This window comes from Argiope bruennichi, chromosome 6 (assembly GCF_947563725.1).
Source record: "Argiope bruennichi chromosome 6, qqArgBrue1.1, whole genome shotgun sequence".
NCBI classification, from domain to species: Eukaryota; Metazoa; Arthropoda; class Arachnida; order Araneae; family Araneidae; genus Argiope; species Argiope bruennichi.
In genome coordinates this window covers 102,612,126-102,633,338 of record NC_079156.1, presented here as the reverse complement: position 1 = coordinate 102,633,338, position 21,213 = coordinate 102,612,126, and the positions used below count along the sequence as shown (strand labels likewise).

The window sequence follows — 21,213 nt, the reverse complement described above, 5'->3', positions numbered from 1 at the left end:
AATGACTAATGTAACTAAGCTAATAATTTAAGACAAATGAGCCTAAGAAATCTTTTAAAAAGTTATTTCCTTTTCGTTTATAATAATTTTATATAAATAAAATTGTGGCTATATATATATATATATGTGTGTGTGTGTGTGTGTGTGTGTGTGTGTGTGTGTGTGTGTGTGTGTGTGTGTGTGTGTGTGTGTGTGTGTGTGTGTGTGTGTAAAATATTTCGAATCATGTCGGCTAAATAATATGTAAAAATTGTTTTGTTTGAAGCAGAATGCAAGTTCGAAGACGTTGAAGAGACATGTTATATTTTTAAATTAATTTTAATATCCATTTCGTGAAAGCATAATTATTTACAAGCAGAGACGCGGACAAGGCATGTCCGCCACAGCACGGCACAAAAGCCGAAGTAAGAAAAAGCAAAAGGGGGCCGAAACAAATGATCACTAGTCTTATATAATATAGGATTTCCGGCCACGCGCTGATGGAATACGTATGTTGACCTTTAGAAGCTCAACGGATGAATCACTTTCATTTGATATGTAGTTTTGATGGCGCATTAGTTTTACAGAGTAATTAATTAAACCGAAAGTGGAATTGGATCACGAAATAAGAGAATATTTTTGTAATGAAGTTACTATGGGCTAAATTAAGATAAAATCTTGGAAATTAATTAAATTGAAATGAGAATTAAAATATCATTACATATATATATATATATATATATATATATATATATATATATATATATATATATATATATATATATATATATATATATATATATATATATATATATATATATATATATATATCACCTCTTTCTAAACGGCTGAACCGATTTCAACTCAACTTTGGAAAATTGATCGTATTCTTCCTCTTGTCTTGAAAAATAAATTTTGAAGTTAGAAAACTTAATTTAAGTATACAATTAATTAAAAATTAGTTGAAATTTTGCTGTTTTCTTGCAGTAATTTCAGAGCAAACTATTCTTGCAAGAAATATTTTAATAATATCTTAAAATTGAAAGATTTATTTTTCAGTGATACCATGTTCCTGTATCTGTACAATTTTGTGCAGTAACTATTAATTCTTTTGAAACTAACACTGTTGATTTTGAAATATGGCAGTAGTAAGATTCTGATATATTTTAAAAATATTTTTTTAAAAATTTCTGTTTAATATTTTTTGTAAAAGTTTTTTTTTTTCCGATTAAAGTAGCTCTTCAACGAGGCCTACAAAAAATTTGGGAGACCCCCCCCCCCTCCCAGAACTGATTTATCTTTTGTCTTTAAACGATTATAAATAACCAAGGCCCTAGAGCATCAATAGTACGATACAGTATGGTGTAATAAAAGGACTGTGTATTTTCTAATGATAATAATATATAATGAATCTCTTAATCTAATTTAAATTTGAATTAATTTCCTGATTTTTATCTTAAATTAGCAAAGGTTTTCATTCTACAATATTCTCTTATTTTCTGATCTTATTCACAATATTTTATTTATTTTTAACAAGCACTTAACAAAATTGTTGATTCCCACGCCGAGAAAGAAGGGATAAAAACTAAGCAAGCACAATTACTGTTTTTTATTGGTTCCAAGTGATGTCACATGTCAAATTGCTCATGCTAAAGGTGTACAACGTCAATGAAATCAACTGTTTGCCCTTCTAATCATTCATTCTCAGATACAATACTTAGAGAATGCTTTTAATTATAAGTAAAATTTTATTTTAATTAATTTTATTTTATTATTTTAATTTTAATTTAATTAATTTTATTTTATTATTTTAATTTTAATTTAATTAATTTTATTTATTATAGAGAAAGTATAGTAATCGTCAAAAAATTCGAACTCGTGATTTTGACGCTTCGCCACGTTTTTGATTTCCCTGCATTCGAAAAACACATTTTTGGAAAATATCCACCTGTTTGCCTGTTTTTCTGTCCGTAACAAAGATAGCTCAAAAGCGCTTTGCACTAGACGGGAGGCATTTCGTTCTTTATACCAAATTTGCAGATTTCTATCAAATTTTTAGCAAAATCCGATCAGAGAAAGTCTGTTTGTTCGACTTTTAGAATATAATTTAACACGATAACCACAAAACGGAGAAAGCTAGATTGATGAAATTTATACACAAAATTAACACCTATAGTCGAAATACCCATCAAATTTTGATCGAAATTCCAGCAAGGGGTTGACCGTCTATCGGTCTATAATTTTAGAACGATAACTCAAAATCGCAGTGATTTAAATATATCAAATTTGGTTTTTCATTTCGTACCTACAAGTGTAATTTTGTATCAAATTTTTATTTCAGTTGGTTGGGAAGAACGCATACTAAAACTGAATTTCGATTTTCAGATACTTTTAAGTGCATGCTAAGAATTAATCGCTAAAAATAATAAAAAAAAAAAAAAAAACACAAAGGCCCTCGCTGAAGGTTATACGATAGATTCGGTAAAAATGCTAAATTCATGCAAAAGGTTAATATTTCATAATTATTGCAAGCCAGTGCTATGCAAGGCGTGCTCTGGAATAGCATCTTTACTAGAGAATATGCGAGAAAGTTTTAAGGAGACCACTCCAACAGGTTATTTTAACAAATCTTCATTATAATCATCAAGCGATGTCGTTTAATAAAATGATAATTTTGCGGACTTTTGAATTATAACTTTTGAGTCGTTTAGCATAATGTTTTGATAAGTAGTGTTCTAAAAGCATTTGTGATTATGGATGGGATTTCGACTATGAAGTTTCTCGCTTGTATTGCCACTGACCTCGTATCATAATACAAAATGATAAAATCAGCTTTGCTACCGGCAATCCTAAGCCAATCAGCGATGCCAGAGCCAAGTAAAACAATGTTTTCCATTTGACGCTAGATGATACAATGGTAGTGTGATATGCCACCGTCTCAGAGAAACGCCGATCCGAATTCAAAATTAAAAGAGCAAATAATCGTGAAATGTGGCGAGACGAAAAACCAGGAAATTGCTCATTATTTACAGCGGAATGGCTAGAAAACAGAAAGCCGCTGAAGTAATTTCGCACCATACATCAGAGTTCATAAGTGAATATTACTACAGGAAACAGATGTGAATTTTACAAGTGGTTGATTCACTTCTGCTAGAATTACTTTTGCAACAACTACCAGCGATCAGTTTTGGCTAGCATCAGCTCATAAAGATGCAAAAGTGGCCGATTGCATCCCTGTACAGGTAAGTGCTGTTTCAAAACTTTCAAATGATATTTCCGATATTTTTACAGATCAGAACTTCAGATGAAACTTAAACTTTTAAGAAATGTGATTACAGCAGTTAAATGTCCAGGAAGTCTTAATTACGACATTTGAGAAGTTATTCTTGAAGTCATTCTTCTTGCTTCCGTTTACAAAATTCTGCCAAGATGGCAGCATCTAATTTCTTTAAGTATTCAACAAAATTATGATATCTGTTTGGTATTCACAATATAGGGGGATATCGTCGATATATCGTAAAACGCCCCCCCCCAAGTAAAAGAAATGCATATAACCCTACTCTTTCCAGAAAAACATTATCGGACTGCAATAATAGCGACATGGGCCTTATTTTCAACTTTCCATTGTCATTTCGTTTGCAATTGGAGAACTAACATTAATTTTCTGGTGTTTGTCAGTAGCGATTGTTCCATCTTTAACTAGCAAAATGCAAAAACAATCTACTAGAGTTCAAACCTTTGTAAATAAAATATATGGACAAAATGTCATTAGACTTTATATTTAAAAAGGTAATTTATTTATACATTTTTTTTTATTTTCAATGTTTTTAATTCTATTATTGGTGCATTTTATTGGTATATTGTTATATTCTTCTCACTGATTTAATATAAGACCTGATTTAAGAAATCGTTTATTTGATGTCTGTACTAAATTGAACTATAATTGTCTAATGCTTTCTAATTCTAATGCTAATAATTCTAATGCTTTTTATTAAAACTTAGGATTTTAAAGATTATGCCTTAAATTGCTGATTACTTTCCCTAACACTGTGAAACTGTCTTGTACAAATCAAATTGAAAAACATTGTGATTGATTATCGATACTTTTAGATTTCCCGTTTGTGCTAATTCACGCCATTTGATTCTTCATAGGTTTAGAATTGCTGAAATAGAATTTCAGTAAAATATTGAATTTAGGCCACATGCATCTATTTAACAGCAATTATTCCTCGCCAATAATCATGATCTATAAGAACAGCAGTAAGGATTGACGACATGTTGGCGAATTTTGAGCTGTTATTACTTAAGCAGAAACGGATAAAAATCCAATTTCTGGCATTCTTGATTTTACAAACAAGCTGCACGGTACCGAAATCTTCTCTCAGTTTGATATTGACAGATTTTGATCAAATTTTTATTGCTTTTGAAGATATTCATAAAAATAATTTGAACCTTATTTGATATCTTTGAAAATACTCGGATGCAATTTAGTTCGTGCAATTTTGCAAGTACTTTTCAAAGACTGATTGATGAAGTAACTAGAAGTTTGAAAATTATCTATGCATATATTGATGAAATTCTAATAGCATTCTTAAAATACTGATGTATACTGCGCATCTTCAAGTGCTTTTTGTAAAACTACATTGTTACAGACTAATAAATGAATTTTCTAAATATATTTTTACAAAACAGAATGTGGAATTTCTTGGATTTAAATTTTTTTGATTTTTCTCCTTTTCCTAATCGAATAGACTGTTCAAAAATTTCAAATCATAAATTATTAATCTTCATCGGAGATTCTTAATAATGTATAATTTTTATCATAAATTAATTTTAAAAACATCCATATATATTGAATGATCATAATAAAATTTCTAGAAAGTCATACTAATAAATAAAACCCTAAAATTGTGAAAGTTATTTAAATCAACTATGAAAGCTGAACATTCATTTTCACCTACTAAAACAGAATTAGATGATGCAGCTTTTAAACACCCAATTCTTGGTATAGCCTTAAATTTTTGAAACAATTCGCCAGGCATTACTATTGTTTCTTTGGTATTGGCATTTGCTGTCTGATTATATTTGGTGTTTATTGGTGCAAGTAACACATTTGCCGGCATCCTGGCCTAAGGATAGAGCTTCTTCCCCGTGATCTGAGCGTCCCGTGTTCGAGTCCTGGTTCAGGCATAGTTGTTCTTTACCCTGTGTTCTATCTGTGAGGTGTGTGAAAGAGGCCCCTGTAAAAGGAGTTGTGCGAGTGTGTGAGTGCCATCTTCATATGAGCTAGAAGTTAGATTTCTACCCTCGAGTGCTCTGGAGACTTTACCCTCAGAAGCTACTGCACAAACTCGGCTTAAAATCTATGGCAAGTGCCATAAGTAACAACAGAATAATTCTATTATTTTTTTTATTGAAACCTATATCTTTATATTATGTTTTAAATTGTTGATGATTTTCTCTAAAACTGTGAAACTTCCTTATATAAATTAATTGTAAAACTTTACAGAATTGATTATCGGTAATTTAGGACCTCCCTTTTCTGCTAAATCACGTCGTCTGGCTCTTCATAGGTTTAAAGGTTACCTATAAAGTTGGTACGCGGCTTTTATACCTAAGACAGTAGATTTCTATCGCATTTTGGACAACATTTATCAAGAAAATATATATTTATAAGTTGACGTGCAAGTGAGCCTACTCAATAATAACGATAATAAAAACAACGGCCTAAAATAGGTGAAATCTAGAGTATAGTTTTATAACTAGAATAGTAGATATGTATATAATTTTGGACTTAATCCATTTATTGTTGTTATCCTTTTACTGCTTGTCCGTATTCATGCAAACGCCATAATTAAAAAACTCAATAAGCTAATGAGTGTGTGTATGCATTTAAAATAATACTAACTGCCGCGTCATAGTTGCTTCACTCCAGTACCCTCTGTGAACGTTTCAATTATGCAGAAAGTTCACATACCCCAAGCCTTTTTCTTCCGCATTCCTTCAGCTTCCATCCCAAATTGCATTATGGAAACTGGAATGGGTTGGTATCCAACTTTCCATTCCACACCACGCCAAAACTGACCGGTTTTCACGTTTGGTTTTAGGCTAGAGACTATCGTATTAGTCTGATGCGAGTGTTCGTGGCAGATCTGCACAACATGTTAACAGCCATGATTTACGACTGGATTATCTATCTAATTAGATGGTTAATCTTTGCTATCTCTTAAATGTTGCAAAGAGAGGTAATCTAGTACAATAGTAGATATAACTAATTGGATAGGTGCGATTCGCAGGCGAATCACGAGGCAGCCAATATGTTAAAGCATGGATTTTAATATATAATCTAAATTCATTGATTCAAAAAGGCAAAATAAGCACACAATCTTTGTTAATAGAAACGTGATCAGTTTATTTCTATGAAGCAAGTGAATCACTTCTAGTCATTAAATGAACGAAATACAAATATAGGTGCAGCACAAATATACACATTGGTTAAAACAATGAATCTTTAAATATAAATTATGCACAAAGAGCACTAAGCACGATTGATCTTAGTACAGAGTGATCGACACAGTGGTCAGTAACAACAGTGCAGTAAGTCGAAGTTTTACTAGTAGCAGTACAAATGCCCAGTATCATGAAATACAATGTACACCAAAAAGATTACATATCAAATGAGGCACTTAACAGCTAAACTATAAAATTAAAAAACGTAAAAAATAGTCAACAAAAACGAATGGATTAGATAATATGAAACATTGTTTTTTAAAAAGAAAAAGAATTACTTTTTGTTCTAAGAGTAAAATAAAAACGTAGACATTTTTTTTTTTTAATTGGAAGTAAAAATTGTGCAGAAAATTGCTGAATGTTCTTCTAAACGGCGTTATTCTATTTTATATTTTAAAAAAATTTATTCGACTTCTTTTAAAAACACATTAGAATTTTTCAAAAATTTATAATAAATGATTGTTGCTCAATCAGTATTTTATTATGATTTTCAATCCACATAAAAACAGATGTCTTGAATTAAAAAAATCGTTTGGCAATATTTACAGAATCTAACATTTTCATTAGATTTACCATAAAATTCCACATTAGTGAAAATTGATTTAGACTTTTTCTCCTCTTAATTGTGTGAAATTCTTTTTTTGTATAGTATAAAATTTTGTTTTTCAAATATAAGGAGCAAAATTTTAACAAAATTATTTGTAAACGTATTAGAATTTTTAATTAAAATTTTCTTAACATGTGATTTTGGTCAACCAGCATCTTGTTACGATTTTCAAGCTACAAAAAACACAACGTTTTGAAAAAAAATAAAAATAAAAAAAATTGAAAAAGCAAAGAATCTGGCATTTTCATGAGATTTGCAAATGAACTCCAAATTAATGACGTTTCTCTGTTCAATATTATAAAATTTTACTTCGAAGTTATAAGAAGCAAACATTTTACAAAAAAAATTACTTTTCTTCTCGAATCGGAAGTAATAATTAAATAAATTTAAAAAAATCATAACATATAAATATATTATTTTTTAATAAACAAATGTATCAAATTAAATGGAGGAACAAAATACAATTGTGTACAGTCTGTTGAATTGTAAAATATTTTAGGAGTTGTTTCAGTTACAACTAATTTGAACATTTTTAAACAAAAAATAAACACATTTTACTGAAAATGAATTAATCCATTTCAAAAAGAATATACAGTTTAATTTAAAATACAATTGTAATTAGCGATATCAAATTTTATCAAAGAATTTTGCTTCAAGATTTGATTGTATAACAATAAAATGATTCTCATGCAAAAGTTGAATTTTCTATTCGAATATATATTGAAAAAAGCATGCTTGTTGTGAGATAAATGTTAATGACATTACGATGAACATTATAAAAGAAAGGAAAAAAAAAAAACAAGAATAAAACTTTTTTACTATGTACATAGCATTTCATAAGCAATTAATACTAGACCAATAAACATTTAATTGCAGATTTTTTCACGAGAACAATTTACAAAAAGTATGCCTACTTTATATTTCATTGATCACATAATACAACACAAAGTAAAGAAATTGGCATTTCTTCTAAAGAATCCCTGTCTCAAAATTAAGATTCATGAATGTATTTGAAATCATTTTCACTCTGTACCTTATATAGCTGTCGTATTTTTCTTCTAGAAATAAACTGTAAATTAGTCAATTATGGTTGAATGTGACAGTCAGTTCTAGTCTTTGGATTATGAGGTGCTTTTTGGAAATATAAAGTGACATCGAAGGCATAATAGCTTTTCTTCTAATTATATTTGACCTAAGAAAGTGACTCAATAATTTTAACACAAATGGCCAATGTTACACGGAAATAGTGTAAGAATGTTGCATATAGGCATTTTCCAAAGTAGTAAAAAAAAATCTTGACGTCATGTTTGAAATTTTAACTTTTTTCTAACTTCATATCAAGTTATAACATATAAAATTATGTTACTTGTAACAGAAAAAATAGTTCCAAAAGATGAATTAGAAGATTTAGATGAATTAAATTACTATTCAGCCTGTTTTAAGTTCTAATCGCGTTATTTCATGAATATTATATGAAAGGGCATATATACATCGAATTTTATTCAGAAACCTCGAATTTTCATCAAAAAAAGTTTCTATCAGTTGGATAAAATTTCGATATATCGAACAAAAAGTTTTGCATCAGAATATAATGCTTAATGTCTTCAAAAAGAATCAATGGATTTCATTTATAAAAAGGAATATAAATTCCTTCCCCTAACCCCAACAAACAAAAGAGTTCTGGTGATCCTTATATAGCAGAAATTCAGAAATAGACAGCCATTTGTATGCTGTTCTTCATTTCAGTTATATGATACCATTTTTCAACTCGGGAACAGAATTTTTGCCTTAATATTTCTGCTTCTTTATAGAACATGGTCCTTAAACAGAAATCTAAAAATATCCAAGTGGAATTCAGTAAATAAAAAGACGTAGAAATCTGGATAAAAAAAGATGTGTAGAAAAATTATGAAGTTTCGATAAATATATTATAAACAATCTTGAAAATCGCAATTCTATTATTAAAGCCTTGGAAGTGTTTGAAGAGTTCGCAATCTATTTAAAAATATTAAAGTGTAAAATTTGACAATATTGATGAAACAATATCGAAATTTGTAAAAATGATATCATACAAAAGAACCCAAATCGTAATATTTATTTCTATATATCGAAATTTCTCCATATCGAATTTATTTTCCCGCAATACTTTTAAGTTTGACACACAGACAATCGACATTTTTTCTGATTTTCGAATTCCTAAACTTTCATTTCTCATAAGACAAAGTTATTAAGCAATCTTGCATAAAATATCTAGCACAATTTCATCATATTTCAAAACTATTATTTTGCGTTGCTTGTTATTTGTGCATCTTTAGAAAATAAATATATAAAAAAGCACCTCGAAATTCAAAGACCAGAGTTCATTGAAGAAAATAACTGTGACAAATCTATCATTGTATGTCGGTGTATAACTTCCACAAAATCCTGCACAGATGGATTTGATTTAGATGGACAATATTTTAATAATATCTATTATATTCCAGTATTTTATAATTATATATGCGATAATATGTGCGATTTATTCTGTGTTAATTTAAAACTATCGATTTCCTTTCTTCGAACAGTTTTGAAATTTTTAACAGATGATGTCCGGAATTTCAGCAATATCTGCTTAAAGAATTTTATAACATTCATGAAGATAGAATGTTTAATAAATTGAGTGTACATGTTTTTATAATCCGTTTTAGTCTTATTTTTTTGTCATGAACGTATGATCCAAGAAAACTGTCCGACCAAAAGATATTCCACCTTTTGTTCAGATACAAGGATTGGTGATCAAAATATGTGGATTCCAATCAATCGATCAATCATTTACTATATATCCGGACTTAACAGATTGATTCAATGCTTTTGAGTCAATCCAAATCAATTAATGATAGCAGAATCAGGCTTTAGACAAGTCACTTCGGCTGCTATATGAAACAAAATCTATTGAATTTTTCAAACAAATATAAATGATTGCACTGTCCATCGTAGAATTCCAAAAGCAATTAAGAGTAATAAATGAAAGAACATTAATTCAGATAATTTCGGTCTTAAAAAGCTGTATAAGGTTTTACATTTTGGAATGTTAGTCCGCGTAAATTTGAATGTATGACATGAATTCAACACTAGGTTAGTAGGTCATTTTGAAACCACGAAATATCGCATCTGTGTTGGAACTCCATTTTATATTTTTCACTCTAAAACATTTATCTAAAGAGAACTTCATTTTTACATCCAAATCCATCAGTGCAGTTTTTTTAAAAATTTTTTTTTCCTTGTCATGTGCGCTATTTGTGCAGTGGTTAAGTTTTGAAATACATAATAAAATATCAAACTATAAAGACAGCTTTATGAAAAGAATTCTCATCTACAGCAAATAACATGCAAAATTGTCCTTGAATTTGTACTGAAGATCAATACATTTATGTGTGTATTAGTAATGTATCAAACATTACCGAACCGACCGAAGAATTCCAGTCAGAACAAAAGAAAATAATAATACAACTCGTACGCATCTACTAAGCAAAGTCCATCTGTTTTCCTGGTCAAATTGTCCACTTGAACAAAAAAAAGCGGGGAAGGAAAAAATTCTAATTTCCAACTTGCATAAAACGTTGCACACAAAGATGAGCGCATTGATGAAAAAGTCATTACTTTTTTTTTTTAGAAATATTCTTGCTGATTCTTCGCATGCTGAGCAGTATCATGCGACTAAAGAGAGTGACATGAAATCGACATTAACATTTTTGAACACATTTACATTTTCTGATGACATCCACTTGTGTTGTGTACTTGGTGCCGTTTGGACACACCATGCGCACGCTGCGTCGCTTGATTCTCTGTGGCCTGCAGCACTGGTCACCGCAGGAACCGACGCATTTGGCCATTTTGATCATCTTGGTGGAGCGGCAACCGTTTTCCTCCAGGAATTCCCGGTACTGCTCTTTTTGACAGGTGGGCGCTGAAACAAAGAGTTCTGCATCTTAGTGTTGTCTGCTCTAAGGTGACTCCCAAAGAAGACAATGATCTTAGAAATAAATTTTATAAGTATTTATTTGAAATTGAATTAATCTTTCAATCGTGAAATTGAATGACACGAAGCCTGCTATTGCACGCAATCGAAGGTTATGCCAACCTCGGGAACATCACGTGACCCTAAAAGGACAGTGGCAAATAGTTGTTTCAGCGGGGCAACTATTTGCCACTGCCTCATTGCGGTCACATGATTTTTTTGAGACAGGCAGGGTATTGTGGCAATAGTTGGAGTCGTGAACGCTGCTTTTAACGGCTTCTTCAAAAAAGCGATTGCGGAAAATCAGAAAAATAACTCATAGTAATTATCTCATCGGGGCAACTATTTGCCACTGTCCCATTGTGGTCACATGATCTTCCCAGGCCTTCTATTGCATGCAATAATTGACATAGTCTAACGTTACTTTACACGGCTTCTTAAAAATAGCGACTACGGAAAATGAGGTAAAAATCACTTTAGAATCAGCGAATTCTGAAAAAGTCGTCTCTTACGAACAGAAAATTTTTATTTTGAAGGTAAAACCAGTAACATATCATCTTTAAAATTACAGTTTTGGAGAATAAGAAATCTATTCTCTTAAAAACAGGAATTTCGAAGAAAGAATGGAAAACATTTTTTCCTAAATTTGGAATTCCAAGGTAGAAAAGGATATATATATATATATATATATATTTTAAAAAATGAACATTTTGAGGGGGAAATCGGAAACATATCTCGAAGTATGGATTTTGAGGAAGGCAAAAGACACGCGTCTTTTTAAAAACGAACTTTTTCAAGAAAAAAAACGGAAAAATTTGTCATCTTCAAAACAAAGATTTGAAGAAAAAAGAAACACATTCTCTTAAAATAGGAAATTTTCTGGAAGGAAAAGGACAAGAATGCTTTTAAAAAATGAACAGCAAGAAACATATCCTAAAAGTATAGATTTTAAGGAAATAAGAAACATATCCTCCTAAAAATGGGATTTTAAGAAAGAAGTAAGATAATATTATTACTCTCCTTTTTTCGTGTAATTAGGAGAAAAGATTCCCTCCTTTTCGATCGCTGTAAGGATAGGTCATTTTTGCCATATCTCATCAGCAGTAAACTATCGTACTATCTATCTATACTTATAATAAAGCTCAATGTGTGTGTGTGTGTGTTGGCGCTCTACAGGCCAGGTCATTCGACATACAGCTATCAAATTTGGTACATGTTTACCTTAGAGGTTGGGAATGTGCACCTGGGATCCCTTTTTTTTGAAATTTTAATTAGAATTTTAATTATTAATTAAAAACTAACTTTCCCGCCAAAAGAATCTTTCATTTTCCCCACCGCCAACTTTTCCGCCAAAAAAATCTTCCATTATCCCCAGCGCCGAACGAGAAAGGCTTAAGTTTTTTTTTTCTCCCAACAGTAATGAGGCTAGGGTTAAAATTTTTCGGCGGATTATTTCAATCGGTTCTGTTTATTTTCTTAATGTTTGATGCATTTAAAATTAAACATTGTTAATGAATCAATCTTTCAGATTCATTCTGAAGTACTTTTGAATTAAAATAAAACAGAATAAAGGAAATTAAAAATTTCTAATCCGCATAGAGTTACCCCAACTGGCGTAGAAAAAATCACGCATTTGCGTTACGTAACCGGCGAAGAAAATTCACGCATGCGCATTCTGTTCTGATTGTTGCCATGACAACGTTATCAATGGATGATTTAAATTATTTTTGGGTTAGTTGCATGCTTTTGTAAGTAAATTGTATTTATGTTAGTTATATATTTTTTGTATATGATTATAGTTTTAAGTACATCGTTTTTTAAGTAGTTTTTTTAAAACCTGTTTTCGACCGTTTATTTTAAACGATTCGTTTTATTTTCTTAGTGTTTGATGCATTTAAATTTAAACATTGTTAATGAATCGATCTGCTCATAATGAATCTAAGAAAATTTTGTTGACCAACTCTTGAGATATTACATAAATTAAAAAAGATATTCTTTAGTGCCCATAAAGTTTAAACGCTGAGTGACTCTATTTTCAGTAATCAGATTATAAAAAAATGCTTTGCTTCAGTAAAAAATATTATTATATTAATTGAAGATAAATTCTTTCCACTTTAATTTAAAGCATAAATTCTACGGGTGCTAACAGAAAATGAGAGATACATATTACGTTATGACTGAAGGCCTTTATAATATTATGAATGAATTATATGATAATCAAAATTTGAAGTTTTAAAATATTTTGATGAAGAAGCTGTTAAAGTAGAAATTGCATAAAATATTTAATTATTAAAATTTTAACGAACATTAAGATTGGCGAACCGGCTGGTCGCCAAAGGCGGCTAGTTCAGTAATAAAATGAGAATGGGGGAAATTATCTCTAGGGTGATCAGAGACCTAAATAACGAGAAAGTGGTGAAATTTCAGTGATATAATTACCGTGATGGTTTCAGTCATATGGGACATAGAGAAAAAGGTTTTTTGAAAGAATTTGAAAAGCAAATGAAAGTTAATGAAGTTGGATCATGGTCAAAGCAAGAAGTGAGAAAGGAGGATGAATTCATGGGCCAATCAAATGAAAAGAAACGTGGCTAAAGATTTAACTGTTTTTGATGATATAAGGTCAAGAACATGTAACCTAATCCAAGATGCACGGATTCATAATATTTAACATTGTGGATCTAAGCGATCGAATTAGCATATGAGATAGGAAAGTCTGATCTTAGCTTCAATAATATGAAGAAATATGGAGGAAACTAAGTGAAAACCATGAAAAGTTTTAGCAATCAGTCTGAGTAATTTTTTATTAAAGTGTATATCGCCACTCATTTTTTTTAATGATGTTGGTTTAAAGAACAGTCAGGAGATAGAATCCCTAATTGTCTTCCTCTTATTCATGTTTTTCAGTACGCCATGTTGCAATTTATCCCACTAAGGGTCTTACCAGAGAGATGGGTAGTGGCTGGTTAAAGTGTAATTGCCTATGACAGATTACATCACTTGTTAAAGGTGGACTCACTTCATGAGGTTGATATCGCACAAATTACAATGCAGAACTTATGATGTGTGGTGACTTGTCATTAACGCTTCATTAAAGATTGGATTACAGATTGGAAGTATAAGTACTTAACTGCATAGTAAATTAATAATTAATGTATTAATTAATAAATACTTAATTACATTTATTTCAAAAATGCATGTAATTAAGCAACTGGAAACTAACTTTAAAATACAGTTTTTTAAAAGAAATTATGCAGGAAAGTAATCTAATATTGTCTTTTTATTAACCAGTTAATTGTTTTTGACGAGTATACTCGTTACGGAGAAACGAATATATTCGTCTTTTTGTGTTATGACGAGTTTATTCGTCAGGATCAATAAATAATTTAGAGTAATTAGTAGTAGTAATAATAATTTAGGTACGCATTTTCCGAAAGGATCGAAACAGTTAACTGGTTAAAAAAAGTAAAATTGTTAAAAGTCTATAGGGATTCAATTTTGATGCAGTTTACAATGGGGAATTAAACCAATCAAATAGTAATCCGTTTTTCGATTGCAAAACCGTTACTAATCACTGTAACATATTAAATTTATCGATTACGCTGTTTCACATTTTTCATGTTCATTTCATTTTCTAAAGGGGACTTACCTTGGTCACAATGCTCTCCACTCCAGCCTTTACGGCACTGACATTCATAACTCGACTTATCCAAAGGTACGCACTTTCCTTTCTTGCAAAGGTGTTCTTTACACGGCTTGTTTTCCTCCAGTTCAGAACATCCAGGGGCAACGCGCTGCTGTTTTCTCGCAATCATGAAGTCCAACAATTTCCCGTTCAATCGCACGTCTTTTATACATCCTGGAACATAAGAACAGTAAGAAGAATACCCCCACAAATATATAAATTCTATAAGCAAACGATTTATTAAATATTCAATTATAAATTCATTTAGTTTATTTTATATTTAACTAATGTATCATTGCAAACGATTTATTTTATAAACTTCGCATTTTTACAATTTATATATAATAATTTATTGCTGACAATTTATTTAATTTGTGTATGCGAGTACTTATTATTTGAATTCTTTAAACAAAAATTCGTATCAATAATATATCAAAAAATAATAATGGAATTAACAGCTGTTTAAATTTAAAAGTATAAATAAAAAGTTTAAATCATTTCTAATCGTTTGGATTTAATTTATGTGATGTAAACTAATTAAATTCGTTCAAATGATTGTAAACAATTAATGTAATAATGTAATGAATAATTAATTTATCTGTATAATGTTAGTTTATTAATTGATAAATGCTATTATGAGTTAAAAAGATTTTTTATGAAATATTTTTCCCGAATTTATTTTTGAAGTAATGCGATAAAAAATTAAATCTAATGAAAGAAATAAAACTTTTCCGTTGTGCCAACGAATACGATCAGATATTGACGTAATTAACTTTTATAAAACAAGTATGGGCATATTTTATAAATAGAATAATAATTATATTTTAAATCTCAGAATATTGATTATTAGTAGAAAATAACCGTCATTTTAGCTATTACCTTACTCTTTATTAGCACTATTACTATTTTTTAGTAGTTTTAATAGGTCTATTTTTGTAACAAGAACAAATTTACATTTTTACAAACAGATGTTATATAATGAATAAAAGCAATTCATTAATTTCACGTATAAGATAATTAAAATTACAGTATTTGCATTGTAATCTCTTGCAATACGTTTATAAAATTAATTTTGAATTATTTAATAATGATTTCATAACAGCAGAACATTATTTTGAATGCGAAAAGTTTTTAACAAAGAATTTTCAATTAGATAATTACAGTTTTTCATTATTAAATTGATTTTATAAAGAAATTTTTCTTAAATTCTTTGCATTTAGTTATACCATGAGATTCAAATAGTCTTGAAATAGAAAAATGTTTACAGTTAGGTCACAGAAAACTTGTTTGCTCAGCATCTTCATTTAGGATGCATGCGTACTCATTTTCCTCACCAGAAATTTGTAAAAAGAAACATACAGACAACAGTATCAGGAGTGAATATGAAAACGAAAGCTTTCAAATAAGTGTGCTGGTTAAAATAACTTATTTAGAACAGAATTCTGACCACGACAATTGCCATTATGGTTTCGCGTCAAAAATTATTTTTAAAAAACTCTCCAAAACAGCCATTTATTTCAGGATTGTAATTAATTTTAGTCTCTCGTATATTATTCTCAATAAAAATGATACATGCATAACACTTACCATCAAAGCTCGATGTATTCCTTAGATGCCACTGACGCAGAGCACTGCTGGCAACTTCTTCCGAGACTCCTCCGATGTAGAGTGGGGACGACACTTCCAGGTATTCCTTCACCCCTTCATTAACAATAGTTCTTGACGTTCCGTTATCCACTCTCATAGTGAAATTCTTTTTCATCAGCATCAACTCTACAGTATGTGGATTTCCATCTGACACCGTCTCGTAACTAAACATGGTTGAAACAGGGTAATTCCCAACGTCGTAGCTCACCCTGATTCTACCTCTGAATAACTCTACAGCCAAGTGCTGGGATTCGCCATTGTATAGCATGACTCCGTAGCTTTGCTCGGTGGCAAATGTTATCGAAACTTTAGCATCGGGTTTGGTATGCAGAGGATCCAGTTCAACATAAGAGCCATCATGGAAATTGATGCTGGTGAGGAATTCGCAGCGTTTTCCAGTGAAGCCTTGAGAGCACTTGCAGATGTAGTCTTTGGCGTTGCTTGGCATGAAGCAGACGCCATGTTTGCAGTCGTGGTGTTGACAAGGGCTGGTCTGGGGGTACAGCAGGTCCACCATGTTCTCAAGCTCGCAGAATGCTCCAGAGAATCCATCTTGGCACTGGCACCGATAAGTATTGATCCCGTCTATGCAAGTACCTCCATTTTGGCAGAGATGGTCCAGACAGTCGTTTATGTTGATTGTACAATTTTCGCCAGTGAAGCCAAGAGAGCATGCGCAGCTGAAAAAAAAAAATTGTTGAGAATAGATATAGAAAAGAGAATCCACTTAATAGCCTTCCTTTAACAATAAATACTTTAATAATTAATAGTCAGGATTACAGATTAAAAATGTATTAACTCTCAAATACTAGTGATATTATATAATATGCCACTCATCGGTACATCGATTGTAATTCAAGTTTAGTTTAGTTATATTAACATCCCGTTGTAAAGCAACACTAAGGCTATTTTGGGACGGACCTCGTCATTTTGAACCGCGGTCAGATGACGAGGACGCCACCTGAGCTGGCACCCCCCTCTCCACACCGGACCACACCATCGGAAGGACGTTTGGTCTGACGGATTTAACATGCAACAGACCCCCTTACACGACGGTTATTCGGTGGAACCGGGTCACGAACCTGAAACCCTACGGCTCACAAGCCAAGACCTTACTACCAGGCCACCGCGGCCTTTGTAATTCAAGATTTTGAGTTTTTGACATTTTATTTAACTGAGTCTATTCCGAGACTCTTGGGCGATAAATAGTTTGAACAATTTTGCCAAAGTAGACAATCAAGCATATAAAATTCGCAAATTTAATGAATAATTATTATGGCAAGAAATGCAATTCTTTTCAGCTTTCGAATACATTCCAAACTAAATATTCTCCCTCAAATACATATGAAATACTCAAACCTCACTGAATTGCGTTTCAAAATGGAAAATTCCATATCCCTCCCTCTTTCTTAAATTATTAGGCATGTAAAAATAATTATATTTTATATTTATTTATAAATGTTACAATCGTTAGGTAGGCAAATCAAAATCATTAAAATAATCAAATTTTTATAATGTAAATTGAACACCTGTTTGCCATCCAAAAATTATTTAGTGCTTTGCTGGTCGCAATCACTAGTTAACGATTTCCGCGGTTTGGCAATCAGTCCATTTTCTATTGCATCCCGCGTTTTTCGCATTTTAGAGTGTTTGTTTATACGATTACAGATTTTTATTGTATCTTATTATTATCCTATAACATATAGTATCCGATGCAAACATCGCACCTAAATAGTGATTTTAAAAATTATGCAGTTCAGAGGGTTAAAGACGAAGCAATTACTTTAATTAGCAACCACTATTAGAAATTACGATCTCAGTAATGGGCTGTCTATATTGTTCGAATAAAAAATTGTATTATATGCGTTTTTAAGCCTAAAATATGCATGCAGTATATATAATTTCGCCGTAATTAATAGTGAGAATTTTAAAATGTGGTAAATGTAAAAGTCAGAAAAGCTTCGCGGGTCTATAGAATAAATCGATAAGCTTCCTCAGAAGGACGTGTTCGCTAAATTAAACAGTTATTCTAATTAGCATAAGATATGGTACGATATCTCTGAAATGTTTTTCTATATTTTAAATGTTATACAATAGCGTGACAATATTGTGCAAGCTTATTAAGACTGAACGAAAGACTTGTGATAATTCCTTAATGCAGACTGCCATATCGTTAGAGGGCTACATGATGTATGGACAATCTCTATAATAAAATGACATTATAAATTAATCCAGCTAATGATTTTGTAGATTAAAGTATTCGACTAAATCAAAAAGGAGTTTTCTATTAAAAAACTTTAATTTAATTTCAATGGTCTAAAAATAAAGTCTTTGTATATTTAAAAACTGTCTTTATTTTTAATCGGTGTTTAAGAAAAAACTATAAATATAGCAATTTCTAGAGAACATAACACACACAAAAAGTGGTGTTTGATATCTGAAGTAAATGATTTATTTCAATTTTTCCAAACAATTTCCAGAAAATAATATTTGATATGTTTATATTAACTATTTATCAAGCAATAATTTTCTTAAAAATTATAGATGTCTCCAAACTTTCTTCCATATTTACAGGATGAATTAATGTGCAAATACATTCTGAATGCCTTTCATAACGTGATATCTCAAAAACAGAATTAAAATTTAATGAAATTATTTATGCAGCATCAAAATATTTTGAGGATAAAATAGGCCGCAAATTTTAATCATGTTTTACAATCCTTTCCATACAAAACATAGAAAAATTATTAAAATTACTCTCATGCTGTATTCCATTATATTTTAAGTAGTTTGAGAAGTACATAAGAGAAACAAAAATAAATAAATGTATTGATTTTCCTAAGATTTAACTAACTAAGCATTTTTTTTTCAAAATCAAAAAGGCAATATTTTTATATTTTTCTAATTGCATCTTTTGAGATTATTTCCGTTATTTGGGACAATAAATACTGTTCATACATTATTTTTTTTTTTAAAAATGTCTCAGTGTGTCATTTTTTACCATAATCTTTCTTTTACAATAATTTTACATTTTTCAATCAAATGTTTTGCTTTCGAATACTTAATTAGTAATGAAAATCCTTGAAATATTTTAAAATAGTAAGTAGGTAAAACAATTTTAAATTCATATTTGTTCATGCTATTCTATCACATAATGCAAATGCAGTTAATAAAAAACACCAACAGAGAAATGTAGATTACCTGTATGAATAATTTTCATCGATGCAGGTCGCTCCATTCTTACAGGGGTTAAATTCCTTGCTACAAAAGTTAATCTTTTTCTCACAATAATTACCTAGAAGAGAAATAATTATAATTACAAAATTAAATATGAAACTCTCTTATAAACAAATTTAATTTTATGACAATAGTCCTTTTTTTTGTATATAATTTTTACTAATGTTGTTGTTGTTTCTTATGGCACTTGCCATGGGCAAGCCCGGTGTTCCAAGACAGCCGGTTTAAGCCAGAGGGGGAGCGCCTCTTGTTTCTATAGTAGAGCCATCTAGGGCCAAGAGAACGACTTTAGCTACACGCACGTCACAACCCTTTTTACGGGGCGGACTTCATTCACTCATCCACAGATCGTAATTTAGACATGAATCAGAGAACGATCATCCCTGATCCAGTACCCCCAGTGGTATTACTCTCGACATGGAGGACTTTGTGACCACGACAGATTTTATACGCGCGTCAGCCACCAAGCACACGGGGAATCTTCGCCCGGCGGGGTTTGAACGCGCAACCTAAGGGACGCGAATCCAACGCTCTACCAACAAGGCTATCCCGGCCTATTTTTACTAATACTGAGCCAAAATGATATATTTTGTCTAGAAATGGACAAAATCTCTTATTATAATGAAACCCATTTTTTTTTAATATTAATATATGATAAACTCAATGCATCGTATATTATGATTATTAATATGTACATTTTAAAATAAATAGTAAAACGAAGGAACCGATTTCCCAGCCACCGGTTCGATTTCGGCAAATTTTTTTATATGAAAGTTCATGACGACTAGTTTATGATTATCAGAGGCCAACAACAAGATGAACCAAAAGGCGGCTAGTTTAAATTAAAACTAGAAATATTTCGTGTATTTTAAATACATACCAGTATATCCTGGATTGCACCTGCACTCATATTCTTCAATCAGATCGACGCAGGTGGCGTTGTTCTCACATTTGTTGTCCACGCAGTCGTCGATGTTTGTCTCGCATCTATCTCCCTCGTAGCCGGCAGGGCAATGACAACTGTAAAAAGGAAAATAAATAAATAAATAAAGTTTAGTTATATTAACGTCCCGTTTAAAGCAACACTAGGGCTATTTCGGGACGGACCTCGTCATTTTGAACCGAGGTCAGATGACGAGGACGACACCTGAGCTGGCACCCCACTCTCCACATCAGCGGGAGGACATTTGGTCATGACGAATTGAACGTGCAACAGACCCCCTTACACGACGGTTCTTCGGTGGAATCGGGGCACGAACCTGAAACCCTCCGGTTCCGAAGCCGAGACCTTACCACCAGGCCACCGCGGCCCCAAATAAATAAATAAAATAAACCGTGTTTAACAGATTGTTTATACAGAATATTAAGATTTTTTTAAATTAATACTTTCATCGATAGATTAGATGCAAGAGAATAAGGGATATTTTAAGGTTGTATATTTGTTGTACATAAGCTATCATCAATAATAATTCAATTACGAAATTTCGTACTGTAAATTATGCTAATAAGAAAAAATATTTCAATTTTTAGTTTCAGCTTTGAAAAGAAATA

The 21,213-nt window shown here is 31.1% G+C and overlaps 1 protein-coding gene across 4 annotated transcripts in view; it reads right to left on the bottom strand.

Annotated features, from left to right (window-relative positions):
* Positions 1-6,384: 6,384 nt before the first annotated feature.
* LOC129971211 (protein slit-like) overlaps positions 6,385-21,213 on the bottom strand; it is a 482,178-nt gene continuing 467,349 nt past the window's right edge. For 2 of the 4 annotated variants that reach the window (XM_056084788.1, XM_056084789.1), the window contains exons 30-34: positions 20,543-20,682; positions 19,627-19,720; positions 16,366-17,105; positions 14,743-14,952; positions 6,385-11,057 (exon numbers count right to left, since the gene is read on the bottom strand). In XM_056084788.1, coding sequence (XP_055940763.1) covers positions 10,819-11,057; positions 14,743-14,952; positions 16,366-17,105; positions 19,627-19,720; positions 20,543-20,682 — 1,423 coding nt within the window. In that variant the 3' untranslated portion in view covers positions 6,385-10,818. The remainder of the gene's footprint in view (positions 11,058-14,742; positions 14,953-16,365; positions 17,106-19,626; positions 19,721-20,542; positions 20,683-21,213) is intronic. The other 2 variants (XM_056084790.1, XM_056084791.1) reach the window with 1 other exon arrangement.